General features: G+C 43.3%; 1 protein-coding gene across 10 annotated transcripts in view; it reads right to left on the reverse strand.

Moving 5' to 3' along the window:
• Positions 1–26,964, reverse strand: part of DOCK9 (dedicator of cytokinesis 9) — a 290,243-nt gene that overhangs the window by 176,790 nt on the left and 86,489 nt on the right. For 3 of the 10 annotated variants that reach the window (XM_039252518.1, XM_039252514.1, XM_039252511.1), the window contains exon 1: positions 5,440–5,601. The exons of 4 other annotated variants lie outside the window; for them this stretch is intronic. In XM_039252518.1, coding sequence (XP_039108449.1) covers positions 5,440–5,565 — 126 coding nt within the window. In that variant the 5' untranslated portion in view covers positions 5,566–5,601. Of the gene's footprint in view, positions 1–5,439; positions 5,602–26,964 lie in introns of those variants that run through there. 3 more of the 10 variants (XM_039252520.1, XM_039252517.1, XM_039252513.1) reach the window with 1 other exon arrangement.

Genomic DNA, 26,964 nt, shown 5'->3' on the forward strand with positions numbered 1-26,964 from the left:
CATGGGACGGAGGTCTCATGACTGAGTTCAGGGCTCTTTCACCAGTCACTTCTGCTTCTCCCTTAGTGTAGGGACAATTCTCCAAAGCAAGGAGATCCTAAGACAGAACTGGGGCCCGGCTCCTCCCAGGCAACCTGGCAAAACCCTCAGAGATCCACTGGTAAGTGGCACACAGTCGTCTGGAAAGTGAGCACCAAAAACTTCTAAAGCCTCAAAATGTTACTCTCGGAGACACTTGGGACTAGCTATACTATGTTACAGAGATATTTCAGAACTGTAATTTCCAAGCTTTCCTGGTTCTAAAATTATACTCACAGTGATATGTCATCTGTAGGCCCATCAGGCCTTTGTGAATCTCCTGCATAGTCCTCCCTGCTAACAGCTCCAAATTCCGCGGCCACTTTTCTATCTTTCCAGTTCACTCATCTCACTCATTACGTTGGGTACCCATCCAATAGACCCTATTTTGCAGCTCCTAAAACTCACCGTCCACCCGGTTTTGAATAAACTAAACGCAGACCCTGAAACTAAAACTCCAGGGTCTTGGCCTGACTCCATCACAGGTTATTCTGAGAGCAAAGCTAACAACCTGGAACCTGGAGCTTTAGTCCCAGAAGAGAACTGAGATTATCTGCTGTGTGCTTCTCATTCTACAGAGGAGAAAACTACGAAAGCGGGGGCTAGGGCAGGGGTGGGGAGGGAAGTGTGAGGAGATAGTATGTCTCCAGCCTCTGGAGGGCTTTGTTAGGACACCCATGCCACGTGCCACCTGTGACCTAGTCCGGCTGTCTTGTATTTAGCCATTACCTGTGCTTTCTGAGTGGCTGTGCTGCAATGGGTACTGACACAGCTGTAAAACCTTCTCTGTGCGAGTTTCCCACGCCTGCAAGACCAGTCAATCCACCCCGGCCCTTTCCAAGCATGCACTCCCTGAATATTCCTTCCACAGACGGCACCACAAAGTATGTGTGCATCTTCGCGGACCTCATTCATGCAAACTGTTCACCTGAACGGTCAGGGGTCCCTATGCCTTCCGTACAGTGGGGGTAGGCCTGCTTTGGATGCTGAAAATTCGAGGACATGTCCTTCCTAGAGCTGATGGTGATTTAAGTGTCATCTGCCTAAGTGGAAAAGGATGGGTGAGATTAGCACTCCCTGCGCCTAATAAATTCCACATGAAAGCCTCCCCCCCCCCCCCATTAGCCAGACCTTGCTGTTTGGTGGGAGGAAGGATGTTGCTAAGTGTAAGTCTGGCACATCTCAGGGCCTATAAATGTGGGTTGAATGAAGAGAGGAGTAAACAAATCAAGGGGAAAGCCAACAAGCCTTGTGAAGGCTTATAGCTCTGAGTAAGTGGACATTCCCAGTTTCTCACCTGGGAATACCTCACTACAGACAGTGTACGGGAACTTCTTTCCTTCACCACTCAATATTTTAAAAACAAAAAACTACTTATTAAGTATCATCAATGTAATTAACATCATTTATTATTTCTAAAGATGTCTAGAGGGCCGAAGGGCTTTATAAGCATAATTTAATTAACTCAGTTACAGCCATCTTAGTTTTATAGGATCTATACAATGACATAATCATGGCCCATAATCTTAGATTTCAGGGTCTCTGTCTTAATTCCCTCCTTTGGCTATTTCTAAATAGTAAAGAAGGTTTTCCCAGGCAATACACCTACTCATCGAGCCAGAGGCCTGGCCTCCTGTCCTCACTGCTTCTCATGCATTTAGCCAATCCTGTGTTCATTCGAATATCCGAAGTGAGAAGTCAGGCTCAGTTTTTAACACTTGAAGAGCCCAGAAACGATAACAAAGAGAAAAGGTATCTCAAAAAAAGAAATGTTTCAAAAAATACCTAAGGAGTATGGCTAACACATGAAAAGTCAGCTCTTCTTTATCTTCACATCTTTCAACCTCCCCAAGTCCCCAAATAAGACCTGTGCTGTAGTCCTCGGATGCCTCTCGAAAGTAACCTGGCGAAAGGGCACCACGAATGACATGTCCTGGCCACTTCTGACTCTGATGCCACATCCTGTTCCTCTAAATTGCTAAGCAGTAACAATTAGAAGAAATTAGTTCCAGGAATTTAGAGTTGGGGGGTGGGGTGGGCAAAAATAGGTATTCAAACGTAAGCAGGGTAACCAACCTGCAGACGTCAATAATGTCCTGATTGTTCCCCCCGTTAGTCATTTACAGCCCACAAAGTCATTTTTCAATGGGGCTGGCAGTGAGCCTGCATGGGAGTGGACAAGTTTCACCATGCGCTGCCTCCCCCACTTACTGTCCAAATGAGGCGACAAGGCCCACTTACAAAGGTGTCTGGAAGTTGAACCTTGCAGCCTCTGAAGCTTCATAATGTCCCATCACATAGTTCTCTAAGAAGCACTGGCTTTACCTAGCACCGAAGCAGCAGCTACACTAAGGGAGACCTCTGCCCTCGCAGAGAAAGAAACATTATTGCCAAAGAAAAGCAGCAAGAGACTTCTGATAGAAGTTTTCCAGAACAAACAGTGACTTACATAAGTGCTTGAAGACATATTTATAGTTACTAGTAACTGCACTGTTAGTTATCCACAGCCCAGTCATTTTTCAATGACCATACACTGTACTAACTGCAAAGAATTGGAAACAAATAACCATCAAATTATGATACTGCTATAGAACTGAGTACCATACAGCCATTAATAATGACATAAATCTATAGATGGTGACAAATGTGTTTTTCTATATGTTCTAGGAGAATATTAATGCAGAAATCTATAGTATACCACATTTTCCAAACACATACCACTGTAAGTTATATTTTTATATGCACAGGAGAAGTCTGAAAGTATATACACCAGGGGCACCTGGCTGGCTCAGTCAGGAGAGAGTGTGATGCTTGATCTCAGGGTCATGAGTTCAAGCCCCACGTTGGGTATAGAAATTACTAAAAAAATCGATAAAACAAAAAAGAAAGTGTATACACCAAATAATTAATTGGGGGCGCTTTTGGAGTAAAGGTAAAGGGACTTTGTTTTTCCCTATTTCTACCCTATATTTCTTATTACATGCATTAATTACCTTTGTGCCTTCTAAATTATGTAACATTTTCCCCAATGACTGATTGTGTACATAAATAAAATTGGCAAAGTTGATTTCAAAATGCTACATCTTGAATCAAGTAAGTTACTTACATTTAAATATTAGAAATGTTCTCACCAAGTACACGGGCTACTGGCATAATAATAAGCAACAGCACTACAATAGCTAGATCTCATGACCGGGCTGGCATACTTTACAAAAATCATCTTGAAAATAAGCTGTATTCCAAGCAGTTTATTGAATTTTCATTTGCTGTGAGCAGCGATAATCACAAGTAAGAAGATCCACCCTGGGCAAAGGCTTAAATATCCTTGTCTCTCATATCCAGTGTTAGCTCTTTTTATCTTGCTTACCCCAGTGGAAGAAGAGAAACGCTATCAGATAAAAAGTTCCTTGTTGTATCACTGCGGCCTTCACCTCTCCCTCGTTTCTCTCTGCAAGTGCACAGAGCCCGAGCTCCGCATGCTGCCAGCAGCTTCTGGGCCCACCAGGAGCAGCTGAAGCCAGCACACCCTCTACAGTGGAAAAAAGAACTCCCAGTGTAACTTCCTGAGGTTGAGATTGACCTAAACAAGGAACTGGGACAGGAGTCTCAGATTTTTTGAGCACTAGAAACAGAAGGAAATTTTTTTTTAATTTTTTAAGTAATCTCTACGCCCAATGTGGGGCTCGAACTCAGGACCCCCAAAATCGAGAGCCACATGCTCGGGGTGCCTGGGTGGCTCAGTAAGTTAAGCATCCAATTTCAGCTCAGGTCATGATCTGGCAGTTAAAGAATCCAAGCCCTGTGTCAGGCTCTGTGCTGACAGCTCAGAGCCCGGATCCTGCTTCAGATTCTGTGCCTCCCTGTCTCACTCCCCCTCCCTCCCCTTCTCAAAACTAAATAAACATTTAAAACAAATTTAAAAAAAAAAAAAAAAAGAGCCACATGCTCTTTCCCCTGAGCCAGCCAGGTGCCTTGAGAAGGAAATATTTTAAAAGTCACTTGTGTGATTAAAAAAGAAAAGAAATCACACAGCATCTTTCTATGGTGTATTTAAGCCTCTGGATAAATATTTCTACACATCTGGAGAAACACTGACAAAAGACTTTTAAGAATATTCACAAGGGAACCCAAACCACACAACTTCCTCCAAGAAATCATAAGCTACATCAGCTAGGAGCTTTAGCCAGTTAAATATATCCATCATAGAATGGGCTCAAGCCGCTCAACAGATAAATGAACTATTGTGCCAGCAGAAAGAAATCCACGATAATGAACATCTCTAAACAATATACCAGGGGGAAGAAAACCAAATCACTTGGGTGAAAATCTGCAGTGAAAAAGCTCATCATATCTACTGACTTTCTCAGTTCATAGTTAGCAGTGCAATTTTCAAAGCCAAACAATACAAAGCAGCCTCACATGTCACGAAAGAAAACAATTTAATTCCAATCCAACCCATTATAAGGAAGGTCAAGTTCAGATTATTAAAGACACTAATTGAAAATTAAGTGAATTAACTAAACACTTTATGATCACAGCCATTGAACCTTTGTTAAAAAACAATCACTATATAAAATCAGTAAGTACTAGTTTAACAATCCCTTTAAGAGATCATTAGAAAGGCTGGATTGTCCCCTCTGCAGTGCATGCTGGTGGTTTTTTGCAGTTTGCTTAAAAAATTATGTGCCTTTATTGTACTAAAGAAATTCCAAGAGGGAAGCACAACCTACTCACTGATGGTAACAAGACAACCATTTTTCACATTCCTCCCTTAGAGTCTACCCGGAGTGCTTTGAATTTATCCCGACTGCCCAGAGTTCAGCTAACAATAAGAACAGAACGGAAACTTTTTATCAATTGGCTCGAAGTTTAGGTTATTTCTTGCTATGTTCAAGGCTGACCTATTAAAATGAGTGAGAACACATGCAACTTCAACAGTTATGTTCCTTAACCCCATGTCATCTTAATTCTCACAATCTTATAAATACATAATAAATACATAAACATGTTTTCATCTTGCAAAGGACTTCTGCGCCAACCCTGGGGAAGGGCGGTTGCAACGCGCCTCCCTGGGTTTATGTTTGGCAACACTGCAGCTAGGTGGGACGTGCGTCTGAACAATACAAAGTTGTTCGATACAAAGCAGCCTCCTGCAGACCACATTCACCCAGAAAAGGTCAGCGTATCCTTTCCTCCCAAAGAAAAGTGGAACCAAAGTGAATCTGCAGGAGAAGGAAAGTTCGCGAGGAGACGGGCAGAGCGAGTTTGAAAACCAGAGCGCCAGAAGGCACTGGGCGCGCACCCCCAGGAAAAGCAGCGGGCGGAGAAGACCGCAGAGACGCGGCGGCCGAGCCCTCTCACCAGCACTGGCCCCGGGCTCTCCGCCTCCGCTTCGCCCGCAGCCGCGTCCTTGCGCTGCAGGGGGGATTCAATCACCAGCTCCTTTCTGACGCTTCGACAGCTCATCCTGCATTTATCCGCCTGCATTCTCGGCTGCGAGTGCAAATCAGTAGAGTCTGCAACCGGGACAGCCGCGAGCCCCTGGCCGTGCGAGGCACACGCATGCCACTGGCCCGAGCGGGGAAAGGAAGCTGGCTCCCCGAGCGCAAGTGGCCGGCCGGCGGGGCCGCGGGGGGGCGGGGAGGGCGCGCCGCCCAGGGCCGGCCCCCGGGGCTGTTACTACCGCTCGCAAATGGGAGGCTCCCACACGCCGGGCCCGGAGGAAAACAAACCCGAACTGTCCACACACACACTGTGCTGCCTCTCTGATAAAGACCGGCCCCATTGTGTCGGTTCCGCACGGCGTGGGCCACATGGAGCCGAATCAAAACGGCGCAGTGTTTACTGCACACAGTTATAGTTAGTTAGGCTCTTTCATGATTTGCTTCAAATCTGAAGCTCCTGGAGTTGAAGAGACAGCTAGGTTGTCTGGGGGTTCTAGAATTCCTGTCGTTTCTGGACGCTTTCCTTCATGTCACGGCTAAACACCAAATGCTTGGCTGATGATCAAAACAGGGAAAGGCAACGAGGGAGGGGTTTCCATAGCCTGCACCTCACGGGGGCAGGTGTAAGGAAAGCATTTCTCCCTGCAGGACAGACCTCAGCACATGGAACTTAATTTATCTACTATTCTATGCCAGAAAGACGTGGTCATCCAACAGTTTTATGGGACGCTACCTAGCATGGTAAATGCTTTTATTAAACAGAATATTACTTTAAATCAACAGGTGCCTGGGTAATGAGCCCAGGATTAGAAACTGAGAGGGTCAGGTAAAAATACAAGGCAGGGTCTCTCCCTTCAAGAAAAGTCAGAGCTAGTTGGGAAGGCAAGGTGAAGAGACATCATAAATGACAGAGTAATATAATTAATACAGAGTTAAACAAAAGCACAGGGGAGTAGCATGGTTCAATGGTGATAGCACCCAAAATGTGTTTTCCCCAAAGCCTGCTATTTCTTCACATTATTAGTGGAATAACATTTTAATCATTTAAAAAATCATCTCTTAGGAAAAAAATAAAACAGAGGTCTTAAAGAATTTATTTAAAAATTACATGGAAAATGAGCATTAAAATGGGATTGGTATTAATCTGCACATCTTGGGATGCTGCAAAACTTCTCCCAGTTACTCTGTTTATTTCCTTGAAATCAGAGGATTTAGTAACAGTAGAAATAGAAGTAGTAGTAATAATACGTAGAACTTGGTGTCATTTAGCAGCAACAGGTGCCATAAGGTATACTACCCAAGGAAATGCATGAACCATCCTATAAGATACAGGGACAAGGCTCCTGCTTTCCAGGCAAAGTAATTGCGGCTGGAAGGGCTCAGAGCCGCAGTGCTAGAGCCAAGATGGTGCCCTACGCCTCTGTGACCTCTTTCTTCCCACCATGGGCTGCCAGGCCAGGCCAGTCTGTAGCACTCAAACGCCGGGAATCCTGAGTGTGAACATTAATTGTGTAGTAAGTCACAAAGGTTCAACTAGTCCATTAGAAAAAATAGGTTTCTACAATAGTTTTTTTAATATTTTATTTTTGAGAGTGTGAGTAGGGAAGAAGGACAGAGGGAGAGGGGAGGGGGGAGAGAGAGAATCCCAAGCAGGCTTTACGCTCAGCACAGAGCCCAACTCGGGGCACAATCTCACCACCCTGGTATCAAGACCCAAACTGAAATCAAGAGTTGAACGCTCAACCTACTGAGCCACCCAGGCTCCTCTACAATAGCTTTTTTAACTACCCCATTTCTCAACCTTGGGTAATCTTTCAGGGTAAATATAAACTCACTTGCCAAATCTATGTTCTGAAATAATATGATGTATAAATTTTAAAATCTATCTTCATAAAGTTACAAGAGGGCAAAAAACAAAAACACAGAGCTTCAGTTACATATACACAGATTTAAAGTGGCAGTTAAATCGAAACGTAGAAATGCCCTATAAATCAGAAGAGGCAAGAAAGTCCGAAGCCACTGAGCCTCAGTGAGGTACAGCATAACTAACAACTTGAACAACTTTTTGAAATGGCTTGAGAAGTTGTAAACAACCCAATTCTTCTTCAGTTCACCAGCTGCATTAATTCCCCAGCAGGTCAGGACTTTGAGAGAAATGATACCCTGTGTATTTAGTTAAAATACTCTGACATTCTGGGCGCCTGGGTGGCTCAGTGGGTTGAGTGTCTGACTTCAGCTCAGGTCATGATCTCACAGCTGGTGGGTTTGAGCCTAGAACCTGCTTTGGATCCTCTGTCCCTGCCTCTCTCTGCCCCTCCCACACTCAGGGGAGCACACGTGTTCTCTCTCTCTCAAAAATAATAAACATTAGGAAGAAATACTCTGACATTCTGTAAGTAATGAATAGGGACTTAAAAGGTAGGTTGTTGCATGAACACTACAAGTGTATGAACACTACAAGTGCCCAGCATGGACAATTTAAGTAATCTTTGTAACAACCAAGCAGGTAACGTGGTTATCCCCATTTTACAGATGCAGAAACTGATGTACAGAGGGGTTCCGGGTGTGCAGAAGGGGATACAGTGAGCGGGGGGCAATCTAGATCCATAACCATGATACTATGAACCATTTGTCTGTTCTAATTATGCCAACTGTTAAAAAGCAAAATATAGAAAAACTACCGATCAGCAATTACAGATAAAGGCAGCATCTGGGTTTAGTCCCATCAAGGTAACTTCGTGAAGATGTAAAAAGGTAAAAATGGCATAGCACAGAGAAGGTACCTAGTAGGTCTTCATTTAATGGTAACTACTGTTACTGTTATTATTTCCAGCTGAAGAAATTAGCTTTCATCTTAAATTCAGGGCTTTGGCTGTGTGATCTGAAATGACAATTCCACCAACCATATTGCGACAACACATTAAAAAGTGCTCCAACTTAAAATCAGTTGCTCTTGGCGCACCTGAGTGGCTCAGTCAAGTGAGCATCCGACTTGGGCTCAGGTCATGATCTCATAGCTCTTGAGTTCCAGCCCCACATCAGGCTCTGTGCTGACAGCTCAGAGCCTGCAGACTGCTTCAGATTCTGTGTCTTCCTCTCTCTCTCTCTCTGCCCCTCCCCTGCTTGTGCTCTGTCTCTGTCTCTCTCTCAAAAATAATAAACATTAAACATTCTTACTTAAAAATTAAATTTAGGGGCGCCTGGGTGGCTTAGTCGGTTAAGCATCCGACTTTCGCTTAGGTCATGATCTCACGGTTCGTGGGTTCAAGCCCCGCGTCGGACACTGTGCTGACTGCCAGCTCAGAGCCTGGAGCCAATTTCAGAGTCTGTATCTCCCTCTCTCTCTGACCCTCCCCTGCTCACGCTGTCTCTCTCTCTCTCTCTCCTAGAAATTAAAAAAAAAATTAAATTAAATTAAATTTTAATTAAAATTATTCAATTAAAAAAATTTTTTAATCAGCTGCTCTTGGGGTGCCTGGGTAGCTCAGTCACTTGAGCACCTGACTTCCACTCAGGTCATGATCTCCCAGTTCATGAGTTCAAGCCCCACATCAGGCTCACTGCTGTCAGCACAGAGCCTGCTTTGGAGCCTCTGTGCCCCTCCCTCTCTATCCCTCCCCCACTGGCTCTCTCTCTCTCTCTCAAAAATAAACAAACATTTTTAAAAATTAATTAAATCAACTGTTCGTTACTCTTTGCTGATTATGACTGCTGCCTTCTAACAGTCATCTTGACCCGCCTGGGCTCATCGCAAGAGCCAAGCATCTCCTTCTTACAGTTTTCCTGTATTTCTCAAAATTTTAACAATGAATTGATATTCCTTTTGTAATCAAGGAAAAAACTTTAAGTTGGCTCTGAGTTTCCAGGCAGCCAGGACAGAACGGCAAACACCATCCGTTCCCTATTCCTATCACCAAAAGGAGAAAATGTACCAAGCTGTAAGGGAAGAAAAAAATTTTTAATCTTCTCATGCAGAGATGTGCATAAAAACAGACCGATTAATACACTAGGTTGTCAACATGTGTATAAGAGATGCAGCAGCCAAGTTCACACTGCTTTCTCACCACCATCTCCAAGCATTATACTTAAATCCTGGATAAAGGAAAGCAATTCTGAGAGCAAGATGGTCTAGTAATCTATCACCTTCGAATGGCCCAACTTATGAGAGAAGGACTTAGAGGAATGAAGACACTATTGCCAGCTTTCCTGTTATATAACTTCTGGGGCAATGTCAAGTGCTCTGGTTCTGTTCTGCTCATTTAGGACCACCAATGCTTTACAAGTCTGCTGGTCTAGGGGAGTTACATGGTACAGTATTTAAGTCCATAACCTAAACCTCTAGGTAGGATGTGGTTTCTATAAATGGTTCGTGAGACCGATGTGTAAGGACATGAGACTGACATCGGTCAGAGCAGTCACAAGAGGAAATGACACGTTAGAAGGATGGGAAGTAGGTGGCCAAGGTTTTCTTTGCAACATTTCATAGAACAAGTTATATGCTGGACCTCTCATATAAGTCCACCAACATTTACTGAGCTCCTACTATCCAGCAACCTCAAGTTCTTTCACACATTACCTGGTTTAACTCTTAAAAGGAAAAACAAACACCAAAAAAAAAAAAAAAATTGATTAACATTATCAAAGGTATAGAATTTTACTGTTTAAACAGAATGGAGTAAACCCTGTGGGAAAGTAGGAACACTTCAGAAGAAGGCTGGAATGAATGCTTTTGTGTATGAGTTTCAGTTCTCAGATTTTAATATGTATTCAAATATAGGTTGGGTACACAAAACCATGAGAACTTTACAGAAAACTCACGGAAATTTCCAAGGGCAATGTTTTACTATAAATACGGCTAACGTTAGACTGTATAGCTCCCAACTTCCCCCTCCCACTGTAAGATAAAGCTCCACCATACTCTGAAAAGCAAAGAGCTTCGGAGCCTCTCACCCAGGACTCCGATGCATGCCCTAAGACCCAGTTTCAATGCCACTTAGATCCCTCTAGCCAGGGCGGATTAGCTCTTCTTCTACCCACCCTCTGGGAATTACTTTTTTTTACCTCTATTTTGTAGCTTTTCACACTCTACCTTTTATTAAGTTTGTATGTGTCATACTCTTCAGCGAGACTATAAATTCATGAGGGCAGAAACTAGATCTTAACCACCTTTGCCTCCCCAGTGTTTTAAGTACTGCAGCCACTCAGAATGTGTTTGCTGAATTCAATGCTTATGTTCGTTTTGTGTCACTGGTTACCTGTAGCTCTAAAGTAAAATGTAGTAGTTGTAGAAAATATGCAAACATTTTCATTTGTTAATGGCCCAAATTAAGGCAAAAGCATTTAATTGTTAGTAAACTGAAGCCCAACAGACCATTTACTAATTAAAATGTTCCTTCCTCCCACCTAAGAAAACATTATCCTGCAAAACTTGCTAGACACTTTTCAGACAACAAGGTATGCTTGCAAACAGTACAACCGAACCTTTAAGAAGTGCAAATAAAAAATTTTTTAGCAATGAACTATATAAAACATAAAACTACATTTTCCTGTAGCTAATAATCACATAAGGAATAACCCATACAAGGAAAAAATATAAATCACCCCAACAAAATTTCCCAGTCTTCTATTAAGGGCTCTTGCCATATCAGAAAGATATTTAAAACATAACATACTAACTTTAAAGGCTAATATATATATATGTACCTTTAAGGTATATGTAAAGTATATTTAAATAAAGTATGTACATATAAAGACATATACATAATTTGGGGGTAGATTTAAATATATTAATATACATCTAAATATTAAATAACTGTATATGCATTTGCACATATATACATACAGACTACACACACACACACACACACAGTCTCTACTCCAAAGTAATCATCTCTTTTCTCTTGTTCTGGAAAACTGTGAAACAGTAAGCACAAATTATGAAAAACTACAAAAAGGACCAAATGACTAACTAAAGATTTTCCAGTGTATTGTTCCTGGTCAGACCGCTGACTGGCCAAAGAAAAGAAAAGGTATCAGGAAAATGATCTGTCCTTCTGAGAGAAACAAAAATATAGGACACAGAAGGCACAAGAAGCAGCAAAACAGAACAGGATGGGAGGCCACAGAGGCAGGATGCAAACTAATAGTCACGTTGGCGAGGGATATAGTGATGAAAAGGGCAATAGATGTGGGGGCAGGGAGAGGAGGGAGAGGAACGAGTTTTCTGCATCAGACCCTGCCTCTTTGAAAAGTTAAAGTTAAAACAAAAAAAAATTTGAAAGGGGCACCAGGTGGCTCAGTCGGTTAAGCTTCGGACTCTTGATTTTGGCTCAGGTCATAATCTCAACCATTTGTGGGATTGAGCCCCCACGTAGGGCTCTGTGCTGACAGTGCTGAGCCTGCTTGGGATTCTCTCTCTCCGTCTCTCTCTGCCCCTCCCACACACTCACGTGCACTCTCTCTCTGCCCCTCCCACACACTCATGTGCACTCTCTTTCTCTGCCCCTCCCACACACTCATGTGCGTGCTCGCTCGTGCTCTCTCAAACTTTTAAAAATCTCATATAAAGTCTGATGCTCACCTCAACTTTTTTTTTTTTTTTGGTCATCAGAGATTTAATCAAATGATCACAGAAATGGAATATGCATCATCATCTAGTCTAGTGCTCCTTAGCCTGGAACCCAAGGCTGAACTTCAAAGGTCCATGAACCCTCTAAAATGACATTCAAAATTTTGTGTGTTTGTGGTTTTTCTGAGGAGAGACCTATCGAGTTTATCTAGCATTTAGAGGAGGGGCCAAGGGAAGATCAACCATTCACAGAATAAGGAAACTGAGGTCCAGAGAAACGAGCTAGAGAGCCAAAGTTTGGGGATACAAAGCTCCTCACTCTACCAGGTTCAAATTCTGTTTAAGTAGAGATAACAACAGCAATGTAAGCACCAGGCACCAGTTAAATAAACAGGCCATCCGATGGCAATCAGCACTGTCAACACCTGCAGTCTGCTCATTTGCTGAGTGACGGCCAAGTCAGCAAGTGTGGGTCATTACACGAAATATCATGCCAGATGCACAACCCAAGGCCAATGAAGTATACCTACAAAACAGGGCAAATCACCGATATAAACTATGTTTTCTGAGAACTTTTAATGACATTGAGAAAATCCCCACAGTAATACACACATACAAGATTGAAAATAAATATATGTCTGCTGATTAACTCTGGTATGTGAGACTATCAGTAATTTTTTTTCTCTAAACTCTCCACATTTTCATCAAAAGCACTTACTACTTCTATATTCAGGGGAAAAAAGGAATATGCTGTATTACGATAATGGTATAGAAAAAGCTCACATTGAGGTTTTAGCCCTCACTATACCACTCAACAGCTGTGTGATATTAGAAAAGTCACTTCAGAGGCATCTGGGTGGCTCAGTTAGTTGAGAAACCAACTCTTGATTTCGGTTGAGGTCATGATCTCACGGTTTGTAGGATCCAGCCCCACATCAGGCTCTGTGCTGATAGCACGGGGCCTGCTTGGGACTCTCTCTCCCTCTCTCTCTCCCCTACTCATGTGTGCACGCGTGAACACACACACACACACACACACACTCTCTCTCGCTCTCAAAATAAGTAAGTAAACTTTAAAAAAAATGAAGAAAATCACTTCACCCCTCTGGGTCCCACAAACTTCACCTGTAAAATGAAGGACTTATACTAGAAAATCTGACCAGCTCTACAGGTCTGTACTATTAAAACTTCCTTTACTGATTAGTTTTGGGGAAAAAAATAAATCACCCCAATGAATGATAAACATTTCAATATCATATTTCCCCACTACACACAGAAAAGCACAAAGACTAAACAGTAGATATGTTTCTAAATGTGGAGGACCCTCAACACGAAGCACCCTAAATGTGGAGGACCCTCCTCCAGTGGGGCAGGGATAGAGCTGAGACGCTGGCAGGTGACAAGGACCAGGATGTCCTATCGGTGAGGAAGGATGTCCCGGGGAGGCCGGCTGCCCACAGCACGGGCTCTGAAGAAGGCTCTGTTTTCAGAGGAGACAATGAAGGTGGAGAGTCCTTCATTTCTAGAGGCGGCTCTCCATTACCGGCTGTGCGAATCAGGACAGCAACCTCACCACCCCGGGCGCCCCAGGTTCCTCACCTGGAAAAGAGGGGTCAGAATGCCCACCACTACAATTCTAACCAAGACCCATGTGGATCATGGAGGTGTCCCACTGTGTGCAGGGGCACTGCATGCAGCCACATTCAAAAAGCTTCTCAATAAAGACAGCCCACCTCCATCTACGACATCCCCTTCCCCAGCTTCCAGTCTTCCACAGCCTCTCTCACCATCTGGCAGTCTGTATCCTGTGTTCCTTATTTGTTCCATGTCTGTCTATTCCCAATTAAAAAAAAAAAAGGCAAAGAAGCTCTGTGAGGGCAGAGATTTTTGTCTATTTTGTCCACTGCTCTATTCCCAGGTCCTAAAACAGAGTGGATGCTCAAGAAACATTTCTTGAATGAATTTAGAAGAGTCAGGATGCCCTCAGTCTGGATACGGAAGTTTTACACTCTGCACACCAATAGTTTTTCTGTAAACTGTCAATTTATTTTCATCACAATAATGGTAGTTCAGCCAGCAGTGTCAAAGATTTGGTTTAGAGGTGGAAATTTACAAGGTAAAGGAAAACATACTGTGCTGGCATTTTTCTCAAGGAACGAAACTCCTGGCCCGCGTTATGGAGGCCTGGCCAGCTGCACGGCATCACCCCTGACAGCGGTGTGCCAGCACATTCTATCTCCCCTTGTCAGCTTGAAGCACTGCAGAAAGGGCAGTGCGTATGTGGTGTGTACACAGCAGACAATCCATAAATATTTGCTTATAGAATAAATGAAGAAATTGCCTCAATTTAGTTTGATTCATCACAGAAGTTCAAATGAAGAATTTTCTTCTAACTTTCCTCACTATGTGCCAAAGGTTGAGGTTAAGGGCCAGATAATGTATGCTTGGTGGGAAGAACAACTGAAAGCTTTTTTTTTTTCTTTTAAGCACTAAAGTTTTTCCTTCTAAGTAAAATGCTTTATTCAGTTATAAATGGAATGGAATACAAGTGTCCATTCTTTCACTTCTCCCCATATCCACCTCCCAAAGCAACCCGGTGAAAACCACAAATAACCATCCTCCAAGTTTACTGGTTCTGTAAAATCTTTGTGAAGGTTAACTTCACTTAAAGCCAGTTCCATCAGTGCTGCTAAGGTACAAAGCTGGTGGGCCGGGGCGCCTGGGTGGCTCAGTCGGTTAAGCACCCAACTCTTGATTTCAGCTCAGATGATGATCTCATGGTTTGTGGGATCGAGTCCCGAGTCCCGTGCTGGGCTCTGCCCTGCCCTCCAGGAACCTGCTTGGGACTCTCTCTCCCTCTCTCTGCCCCTCCCCCATGCGCACAGGCACACCTGCACTCTTTCAAAATAAATAAACAAGGGGCGCCTGGGTGGCTTAGTCAGTTGAGCGTCTGACTTTCGCTTAGGTCACGATCTCGCGGTTCGTGGGTTCGAGCCCCGCGTCGGGCTCTCTGCTGACTGCCAGCTTAGAGCCTGGAGCCTGTTTCAGAGTCTGTGACTCCCTCTCTCTCTGACCCTCCCCTGCTCACGCTGTCTCTCTCTCTCCTAGAAATAAATAAAACATTAAAAAAAAATTTTTTTTTTAAAAAATAAAAATAAATAAATAAACAAATGTTAAGAAAAAACAACGAAACTGGTGGACCACCTTGATACATGGTTGATGGAGATGGAATTAGCTGGTAGGGGGCACAGGCTCGGATTACTCCCTGGTATCACAGTTCATGGCCATCAGCCACCTATCCTGGGGGCAGGAGGAGACAGGGCTCCAGGCAAAAGCAAGACACCTACCTCCGCACAAAGAAAACATCCCCCAGCTACAAAGGGGAAGTCCACCAGGAGGAAATTTGGCAAAGTGAGTTACAGAGTACCCCCTGGCGCTTCTGGCTTAATTTAGCTGTTTAAAAGACAATGACCATTTACAATAATACCAGTTCCCGAACACTAATTGGGAAATCCCAGCTTTTAAAAAGCAGATTACGTCCCCTGCATAAGATAAATTCATTAGCAGCAGAGATGATGTATCCCTTCTCATCCTGCTGCCTGAAGGATGGTCTCCACTTCTTCCAAGCTCATTGTGATTGATTTCCTATGTGAAATCAAGAGACTGCCAAGGAATAGAAAACAAAGCCAGTTTTAGGGGACTCCAACGTTATTCCTGGACAACACATCCTGACACGTCAAACTTTCCCTCATGCGTGCTTGCACAAATATGGAACTAATTTAAATGAGTTTCTTCATAGATATGCTACAAATAAAGGGACCAGAATGCACGGGGAGGGCCACATGTCAAGGAGGACCCCAAGGCTTCCTTCCTCTGCACCTGCCAAACCAAAACACACGCATTTAGGAACTGATGGTGGTGGCAGTGGTGGTGACAGGGATGGTGACAGAGCTGTAGCCTCCTCTGCTCCTTTACTAAAGGTGTTTGAATAGTCCTGTTACTTCTGTTACATTTCTGTAGTTTTCTTTTATTTCAGCTGTCCCCTCTCAAACAAGGGGAAAAACTCAAACAAGGGAAGAATATGGTTAAAACAAAGAAGGGTGATGTTTAATTACACTCAGAAAACTGGAACACCAGTGGCCGGGACTATTCCACCGGCCCCTTTCATAAAAACAGCCAAGGCTTGAGGTCCCACTTTTGGTTCTAAAAGAGGTTAAACACAAAACAAACAAGGCTTCCTCATCACACAGAGCACTTAGGCGCACACTTCCATTTATGCTTTGCCAGAACCTAGATCTATAAGCCAATACTTATTATCAGTATTTTGTAACTGTCACACAAGAATTTCAACACCGAAGAGAAGGGGAAAGGGAAGAGAATGAGTGATGGCAGAGACGGGCAAGGAAAACATTGCCTGAGTCCCTACTATGTACTAGGCCCTCAACATACATTCTCATTTAATTCAGATCAATATTTTATTTTATCTTATCTTAATTTTATTTTAGAGAAAGAGTGAGGGAGCATGAGCAGGAGAAACGGGGGGAGAGAGAGAGAGAGAGAGAGAGAGAGAGAGAGAGAGAATTCGAGGCAGGCTTCACACCCAGCACAGACCCAGATGCGGGGCTCGATCCCACAACCCTGGAATCATGACCTGAGCGGAAATCAGGAGCCGGACGCTCAACCAACTGATTGGTTCAATTCAACCCTCAGAGTAGTAACACTATATCAGGTATTTTTGTTCATAGAAACTGGTGTTCTTATAAAGTAAATAACATACCATAAGTTTGCATAGTTACTATGCTTTGGGGCTATGTTTCAAAATCAATCTTAAATCTGGTAACTACATAGATCAAAATTTTTATTTAAGGTTTATTTCAAACATAATTTCATCTCCCTTTTGAACATAAATCTCCTTAGGGGAGCCACTGACATTTAATGTTAGTAGCAGCTGTGTCTGAACTATAGGATGAACGCTTTTATTTTCCCTTCTTTCTACTTGTCTATCTTTTCAAAACTTCTCTCCGTAAGCATGAGTTACTTTAAACACATTTAAAAACTTTTTTAAAGCCATTTATTTACTATTTGGGAAATTTTTGAAAATTCATGTCCACAGAGTAGCTGATGCACATAACATGTTTCTCCAGGGACACGACTTGCAGGAAGGTTAGTGAGGCATCCAGTTCAGGAACAGAATTTAAGAAAACACCAAAAACTCCATAATCAAGATAGATAAAATTCAATGAAATTTAAAAAATCAAAATTAATACCAAAAAAAAAAAAAGCCATGATAAACAAAACTTGGAATGAAGATGGGCTCAGTATAAATGAGCTTTACTGCCCCAGGCTCTAGCACGGTTCCGCTCAGGTTCCGCTCAGCAAGGGCGTACTCCGTGCCCTGCACTGTGATACACAGTATATTTATTCCTCCGGCAACCGTGAGACAGGCATTCTTATTTTACAGATTTTACAGATGAGGAAACTGAGGCATGAAAGTTAAGGCGTTAGTCCAAGGTCACAGAGCTGGTACGTGGCAAAACCACTTTAAACAGGATAGTAAGGGGTCATTTTTACTTTCCTTGGCCATCAACATAAAATCAAAGTCTGTTAAAATCTGCTCTCCAAGCGACCAACTTGTCAGATAAAGATTTAAACTCAAGCTCAACACACGTTCTTCTTCCTTAGATGATTAAGTGATTCGGAGGCAATTTGGGCAAAGGACCAAACCCCCACTCTACTGAAACCTGTTTTATTTTAATTGTTCACACAGAGGTGAAACCTCCTAATGGTTCAGAGTTTGGAACAGAAGGAGAGAAAGAGAAAATGTGAGGGCAAAGACTTTCCTCTCGTTTTAATTCCCCACAGGAAGGACATTAGAAGCAAACAGGATAGCCTGGAGATCTGGCTCCCAGGGCAGGGCAGTCTCTGGGCGTGCTGAGCGGTGATGAGCCCTGGGGACAACCCTTCCCCTCCCACCGCCTGCAGCCTGTAGGGCAACGAGGTGCAGAGACCCTTGTGGCCTCCCTGCCCTCCTCACCACTGCCTGTCCAAAACCTTACAGACAAAGGCCACCGATTGTCTGTAATGCCTCCCCACGCCTCCAGAAGTGCTGCCCATTGATCTGGAATGTTCCCTTACCACCTCCTGATCTTAACCTATCAAATGCCTGCTCACCTCTGTACTCTGCAGATTCCAGAAACCACCCAAAACTGCTCAGTTGGAATCTTGAGCTGAGACCCATGGGTCTGCCTTTTTCACGGCACCCAGGTGAGGCCTCTGCTAGAGGCTTTCATCCATCTATGTCTGAGAATCACCGATCCTCATTTATTAACTTAAAAGAGACAAGAACACCCACAGTGTTTAAACACAGATCCATCACAAGGAAACGTGGATGGGTTCCCAGATACGTCTCCGCGCAGGTATGACACAGATGGCTGTACTTGGCTGAAAGCAAGGGGTGGCGTGAGGATGAGGCCCAAACGCTTACAAGTAATCCTCCGCAGGACGGAACACACACCCTTGACCTTAACAAGAAGCCACAGCAGGTTTTGACTCATTAATGACTGATCATTTCTATTTAGCTGGACTGTGGGGAAAAACACAACGTTGTGGGTAGATTCTTCCACCAGAATTACCCTTCACTCACCTTCCTCTCTCCTCCCCACCCTTGTCAAAATGAAATGCCTTTCAGTTTCCGGCCAATAAGGAAGGCCTTACAGAGCAGTACGAGCTTCACACATCTCTCAAATACTTTTAACAGTGTGATCATAGACTGAAACCCTTGCTGATGAGCAGGATACTTTCCTAAAGAGACCACAGAGCAAAACCAACCCAAGGGTTTTGTTGCCTAGAATCCTTTCTCAAACACCTAGTTTGCCAGCTGAGTTAGAAGCTCTCGTTCGAGTTCAAATTTGTGACCCTTACGGTTGCTAACTAAAAGCCATGAAGCAATCTATTTAGAGAAAAGCAGCTGCACGTGTTAAGGGTTTCCTTTCTCCTGCTACAAGAGGAACAAGGTGCCAAAGTTACATCCTCCATATGTATCCTCCACGATTCACTGCAATTAGGCCAGTAGTGAAGAAAACACCGCTCATCCAACATTACAGGCTCAACGTACTATTATTTTCCCCTTTTAAGTAGAATCTCTTACTCAGATGTATACATTAGATTGATGACAACTTTCATGAGCCTTCAATGCTGATTTAAGACTTGAAGGCAGTAAAATAAATAATCTTAAACAAGTTTTGTCTGGCAGCATTTTTAATTTTTTTAAAATATTTTTATTTATTTCTAGGAGAGAGAGAGAGAGAGAGAGAGAGAGACAGCGTGAGCAGGGGAGGGTCAGAGAGAGAGGGAGTCACAGACTGAAACAGGCTCCAGGCTCTGAGCTGGCAGTCAGCACAGAGCCCGACGCGGGGCTCGAACCCACAAACCGCGAGATCATGACCTAAGTGAAAGTCGGACGCTTAACCGACTAAGCCACCCAGGCGCCCCTGTCTGGCAGCATTTTTAAGTGGAGACTATGATAACACTTTCCCCAACATCTCGTTTTGAAATAACCGCAGCATATACCACACTCTGTCTTCACTGATTTCGGGGGAAATACAGGACTTGTGGGTTTATTGCAAAAGAGTCAACTCAATCAACCAAAGCATCAGTAGATCCAGCTCCCAGGACCTGACATGCCACCACCAAGTCTCCACTTGTCTTGGGGACACATGCTCATCAAATGAGGACACCCAAGCTATCTGATGGTCAAGTTCTTTTACGTTCAAACTTTCTGTAATTCAGTGATACATATTAACACTGCAGCTAACTGGGCTTCCTTCAACCTTCCTTCAACTATGACACTAATTTTGTTACATTCTGTGCGGCCGAGCATTTATCACATAAGAGAACTTCTTAGGAACATTCATGAAAGTAGTCAGTGGAACGATCTCTGTATTTACTCATTAATCCATTTGTGAATGAGCTGATTCATGCATTAACTCCCCTGTCTGCTCAGTTAATCACTCAGCAGGCATTTCTTAACCACGCGGCACTGTGCAGGACTGAGAGGTGACGGACACAAATCTGGTGGGGGGCAAGTAACTTCAATACCATGAGTGACAGAAGAAACAGACGAGGCCTGTTGTTGTCCAGTATGACAGCCACAGGTCACATGGGGCTACTGAGCATTTGACATTTGACAAGTCAAACTGAGATAAGCTCTATGTATAAAATACATAGTGGATTTCAAAGGCTTTGTATGAGAAAAAGAACGTAAAGGACCCTACTTAGAAGTATTTACTAATACATGTTGAATAATACTTTGAATATACTGGATCAAACAGACTACTAAAATTAATTTCATCTGGGGCACCTGGGTGGCTCAGTCGGTTAAGTGTCCAATTTCAGCCCAGACCATGATCTCACGGCTGGTGGGTTCGAGCCCCACATGGGGCCCTATGCTGACCGCTCAGTCTGGAGCCTGCTTCAGATTCTGTGTCTCCCGCTCTCTCTGCCCCTCCCCTGCTCATGCTCTGTCTGTCTGTTTCTCTCACTCTCGCTCCCAAAAATAAATAAAACATTTAAAAAGAAAACTTTTAAAATTAATCTCATCTGTTTCTTTTTACTGTTTTTTTTTTTTTTTACTATAAAATTGCACCTGTGACTGGCATTATATTTTTTTATTGAAAAGTTGCTGGGCTAGATGCTCCCCAATCCTGGGTTCCCTCCCTGCCGGGTCAGACAGAAAGGCCAGCGTTTCCAATCTCCTCGGCACTTAGGTTGAAACTCCGTGACTGGGTTCTGGCCCGGGGAATATAAGAAATATGAGGCAGCAAAGTCCAGGTGCAGTTATGAAACACGGCACACCACCAGTTCAGTTCGCTCTGTCTCCTGGCGGGCCCGCTGAATGCAGGGTCCACAGGAGGCCCTGGGCACGGGAGAAGCCATGGATGTAAAGCCACGGCCTCCTGAGTCATCACACGGAAGACCACCCTATGTATTCCCAATGGGACCCTGTCACAGGTGAGAAATACATACTTACAGCGGTAAGCTACTGCCATTTGGTTACAGGAAAAGTTGTGGAATGACTACCTGCTCACGAACTCTCCAGATAAGCTTCAGAGATGAGGTGCATGCGAAAGGCACCTACGTGTGTGGTTCTCAAACTCAGTTAATGTCAGAATCACTAGAGAGCTGTTACAACATAGACTGCTGGGCCCTCTTCTCGGCTCTCTAGGCTGACGGAGCTGGGGAGGGGGACCTGTGTGGACCCTCTTCCGGGACTGGGGGCTGCCTCCAATGCGGCAGGTCTGGAGGCGCTGCTGACGCTGCTCATCTGGGGACGCACCTTAAAAACCAGGGTCTTAAAGGATAAGCAAGGCTTTGTCAAGCAGTGAAGGTTACAAGAGGCACTCCAGGGAAAGGAACCACACACACAGAAAGGTTCGGAGGGCTGGAGGAACATTGTAGGTTGGGAACAGTTAGACCTGATGTGAAGAAGTATCACAGGGCTTGGAGGAAGGGGGTATGGAGAAAAACACCAGCGAAATAGAGACTTCCGTCTCACAGTCAGAAGTTCGAATTCTCCCTCCTTAATAACATTGCATTTTTTTTAATGTTTATTTTTGAGAGACAGAGACAGAGCACAAGAGGGGAAGGGGCAGAGTGAGAGACACACAGAATCTGAAGCAGGCTCCAGGCTCTGAGCTGTCAGCACAGAGCCCGATGCAGGGGTCGAACCCACGAACCGCTAGACCATGACCCAAGGTGAGGTCGGACGCTTAACCAACTGAGCCCCCCATGAGCCCACCCTTCCTCAATAAAGCAGAGCTTCCTCTCCACAGTCTATCCAGTAATAAAAATAATTAAAGTAATATGCGTATTGGCTAATACTTCAATTTCCTACCAAATTCCCAGGAAAACAACAGGAGTACAGTACAATCATTTGACCACTGTGTGCCAACTGTGAGACTCCAAAATCCTGATTCTTAGGCCAACCACCTAGCTATTATAATAATCTCATTATGTTACCTGAGAAACGATGTCACCACTACTAGCTGCCAGGTTTGTGCCATAACCAGAGTAACATTTGCCTTCAACCTACTTCACAGAAACATTTGGTAGAATGAGGAAATAAAAACTTGCGTTCCTAGGAAAAGGTATATAATTGACATGCAAAGAGCATCTATTATTTTAACCAGGTATTACTCAACCTGGTGAGATACATATGGCTGCCGGGGAGAGAAGCAACCAGAAGTAACAAATATCAGGAAGGAAGGCAGGGACCAGGGAACAGCATAACTTCACTAGGAATCCTTTCCAGTAATACGATTCCAAATGCCCTCCTTCCCACTATTCAGGACAGGCGGGGGGTGGGGGGAGCAGTACCAAACTCACTGAACTGGATTAAAAGCCAGATGTCGGCACCCTCTGAGTAGATATAAAATATGGCGGTGGTGGAGAGAGCTTCTCAAGTCACCGTTTGTACTGCGTCCAAATGAATGCTGGCAGAAAGATTTTAATAAGTGTTTTTCTTTCTAACAGCGCAAGGAAGGAGAGTTCTGTTTGAGCTGAATATATTCTTTGCTCAGTATAGAAATCTAATGGTCCCTTTGTGATCATTTAGACATGGAGAAAGTGATTAAAAAGTTTGTTTAAAAAACAGTTTATTAAATGTTTTCTCTCACTGTATTTAGAACTAGATAGATGATACATGAAATTTGCTTATGTCAAAAATACATAATGCTTTTACCTCAAAGAGAAAAAAGAAGTAGATTATGTTCAGCAGTATACCTTAATACCCTCAAGCTGCAATACTAGAACATACTTCTTTTGATATCCTTAATTCACAGCTTTGTCAAAGAAGTTTCATATACGTTGTCAACTTTTTATCAGGGCACTGTCATAGGTTCCCAATATTTGTTGTCGCAAGTAACAAAACAAAAAAACAAAAAGCCCAAATAACATTAATCACTACCAAGTTTCATAGAGAAGGTTATTGAAAACACATGCAAATATACTTGAAACTAAAAATGACAATCTTAGAATTTTTTAAACCTTAATTTTTTTAATGCTTATTTATTTTTGAGAGAGAGAGAGAGAGATTGAGAGATGGGGAGAATGAACAGGAGCAGAGCAGAGAGAGAGGAAGAGAGAGCATCCCAAGCAGGCTCAGTGCTGTCAGCACAGAGCCAGATGTGGGGCTTGAACCAATGAACCATGAGACCATGACCTGAGCTGAAATCAAGAGTCGGACACTTAACCAACTGAGCTGCCCAGGTGCTCCTTTAAAAAGTTTTTAAAATTTTGGGACGCCTGGGCAGCTCAGTTGGTTAAGCATCCACCTTCAGCTCAGGTCATGAACTCACGGTTCATGGGTAGGAGCCCCGCACTGGGTTCTGTGCTGACAGCTCAGAGCCTGGAACCTGCTTCTCTCTCTCCCACATTCACACTCTGTCAAAAATAAATAAACATTTTTAAAAAAAAAAACTTTTAAATTTTTAAGAGCTCACTACATTTTCCTTATTTTTCCTCATTTCCACACAGATCAGAAAAAGCTTTGTCGTGCACTTGGGAACCAAGGAGGGAGACCATCAAATGCTCACAGGAGTTGACGGGAGATCACCTAGCTCTTTGCAAAAGGGGGTCTGCGTTGGCTCTAAAAGTAGAATTCAGGGAGCTTGTGGGGTGGTGAGCACGTGGAGAGGTGTGGTGGATGGCGGGCTCTGAGAGAGCATGGAAGCTCCCTGCTTCCCCACGGCCTGCCCTTCCCCATAACCTTGCCCTGTGCATCTCTTCCCTCACCGCTCTTCAGTTCAGAGGCTGGAAAGGGTGAGGCCATATATTGCTGACACCAGTCCTGCTTCTGGAACCTGACAAGAATAGAAGCCTGTAAACCTGAGTGGCCTTGCCCTAGGGGATATTTTCATATGACATGCTGGTGGACTGGATAGTTACTAATGACTGAAGGAGACTCCAGTAACGTGCCAGGATCCTTTGACCTTCAGGAATGTTTTCTTATATGAGATCCTTGTTGGAAGCCCAGGAGGTAAACTGTGGTATCACAGTTTATAGTAAGAAATATATATTTGGGGGGCACCTGGGTGGCTCCAGTTAAGTGTCCAACTCTTGGTTTCAGCTCAGGTCATGATCTCATGGTTCATGAGTTCTGGCCCCACATCAAGCTTTGCACTGACAGCACAGAACCTACTTGGGATTCTGTCTTTCCCTCTCTCTCTGCCCTTCCTCTACTTGTGCTTGCATGCACGCTTGCTCACTCTCTCTCTCAAAAATAAATAAATAAATTTTTTAAAAATTTAAATATATGTTTGGTTATATATTTAGTCTTTGTCCCTGTTCTGACACAGAGCTCCGGGAAAATAAAAATAAAAATAAAGGGCACCTGGGTGTGTCAGTCGGTTAAGCGTCCAACTTTGACCTAGGTCATGATCTTGCTGTTCCTGAGTTCAAGCCCTACGTTGGGCACTGTGCTGACAGCTCAGAGCCTGGAGCCTGTTTTAGATTCTGTGTCTCCCTCTCTCTCTGTCCCTCCTCCAGTCATGCTTGCTCTCTCTCTCTCTCTTTCTCTCAAAAATAAATAAACATTACGAAATAATAATATTAAAATAAAAAAATAATTAAAAAATTGGATTGGTGCTTCAAAACTAAGTTTTTTAAAAAAATCAATGAACTTCAGAAACATCCAAAATGAAATATCCAAGGCAGGTAAAATGCTGCTGGCATGAGTCTCAGCAGAAGCTGGGGTGTGCCCACCATCTCCTGGGGCAGAACTCTGATGGTGACGGGCCCCGCTGCTGCCCATCTCAGGCATGTCTGGGACACTTACCCTGAACCCAAAGCATCAGATAGTCTAATCTAGTGGTTCTTAAAGCAGGTAATTTTGCCCTCCTCTGGGGAGCACCTGGCAATATCTGGAGACGATTTTAGTTATCATGTCTTGTGGAAGAAAGGGGGTTGATACTGCCAGGGGGTAGAGGCCAGGGAATCTGCTAAATATCCTACAAAGCCCAAGGCAGCCCCTAAAACAAAGATTTATCCACCCAAAATGTTTAGTGCTGAGACTAAGAAACCCTGTACTAACAGAAATCCTCTCAGAAAACTTACTTCTCAAATGCACAGACCTCCTTCTGCAACAAGAAACATTCACCCCAAAAGTTCAGTGTCTTCATCCTATCGTCATACTTTTATATAATCATAATGATATAAAACCATATTATATACATAAATATATTTACAACTATGTCCCTGAAGTTCGATTAGTTATCTTTGTTCCTTCCTCCCAATTGTGCACCTAATATCATAATGTCTTTTCCTTCTATTTATCAAGTGATAGTTCCTCTTTCTTGTTCTTTCCATACCTTCTTTTGAATTTCTGGAAAACAACTAGAAACATGCTTAGCAAAAATCCAAACCTTCTACATGGTAATTAATTTTTTGTGTCAAAAATATATAATTATTACACTTTAAAATAGCATATTCTAGAAGCCCAACAATATTAAAACATTCAGTTTCATGTTTCTGTTCACTTTAATTTTTTTTAAGTGGACTCCACGCTCAACATGGGATTTGAACTCACGACTCTGAGATTGAGAGTCTCTTGTTCTACTAACTGCACCAGCCAGGTGCTCTGTTTCTATTCACTTTAAATTGTAAATAAGTAAAAACCTATAAGAAGTTAGTGAGGTATAGTTACTACCACTTTACAAATAGGAAATTGTGTAAACAATCTTAGGTGTTCTAAAGAAATATATGCATAGCATAAAAAAATCACTAGAATCTGAATCATGCTCTTAGAAAAATATATGCATAGAAAAAAAGTCACTAGAATCTGAATCATGCTCATAGAAGTCTATCTGCTAGATGGGCAATGATTTTCTACCACAGGGATCAATGTGCAGGTCATCAGACTATCAAGACACCAAGTCCAACCATGACAAAAACATCTTTTCCCAGGAGGGCCTTTATCTGTGGACATTCTATTAATATCATTTATTCATATAAAGCTAATGCCAGGGTACTGTTTCTAGTGATAACATGGCAGGGGTTCATCATATATGCCACTAAGTAGGCTGGAAAAAAAGGAGGTGAGGGAGACCTGTTAACTACCCAGGGCTTCTACAAGTATAACCAGAGCTCGCAATGGAATCGTCCAGAAAGCAACTAGTAACAGAATTACACTAGAAGAAAAGGAGAAGATGCTTACCCAATCTGGGCTCAAAAAACTTTTCTCTGAAGAACATACTCTTAAGCTGTGGCTAGACTGAAGAATAAATTCAAATAAAGAATGGCTAAATTAGGGGTCCCTGGTTGGCTCAGTTAAGAGCCCGACTCCTTTTCAAAAAAAAAAATTAAGTTTATTTATTTATTTTGAGAGAGAGCACAAATGGAGGGAGGGCAGAGAGGAGAGACAAAATCGCAAGCAAGCTCCACGCCATCAGCCCAGAATCCAACGTGGGGCTTGAACCCAAGAACTGTGAGATCATGACCCGAGCAGAGATCGAGAGTCGAACGCTTAACCAACTGCCCCACCCAGGTGCCCCTTAAGCGTCTGACTCTTTTTTTTTTTTTTTTTACAAATAGTTTATTGTCAAATGAGTTTCTACATAACACTCAGTGCTCATCCCCAAAGTGCCCTCCTCCATGCCCATCCCCCCCTCCCCCCCACATCCATCAATCCTCAGTTTTTGTCAGCATTCAAGAGTCTCTCATGGTTTGCCTCTCTCCCTTTCCCCCACCATTTCCGCCCTTCTTCTCCCCCTTGTTCCTCCGTCAGGTTCCTCCTAATCCTCCTATACGTGCAAACATATGATATTTGTCCTTCTCTGCCTGACTTATTTCGCTCAGCATAACACCCTCAAGGTCCATCCA

Source organism: Hyaena hyaena, unplaced genomic scaffold (genome assembly GCF_003009895.1).
Source record: "Hyaena hyaena isolate Hyena2069 unplaced genomic scaffold, ASM300989v1 scaffold_418, whole genome shotgun sequence".
NCBI lineage: Eukaryota > Metazoa > Chordata > Mammalia > Carnivora > Hyaenidae > Hyaena > Hyaena hyaena.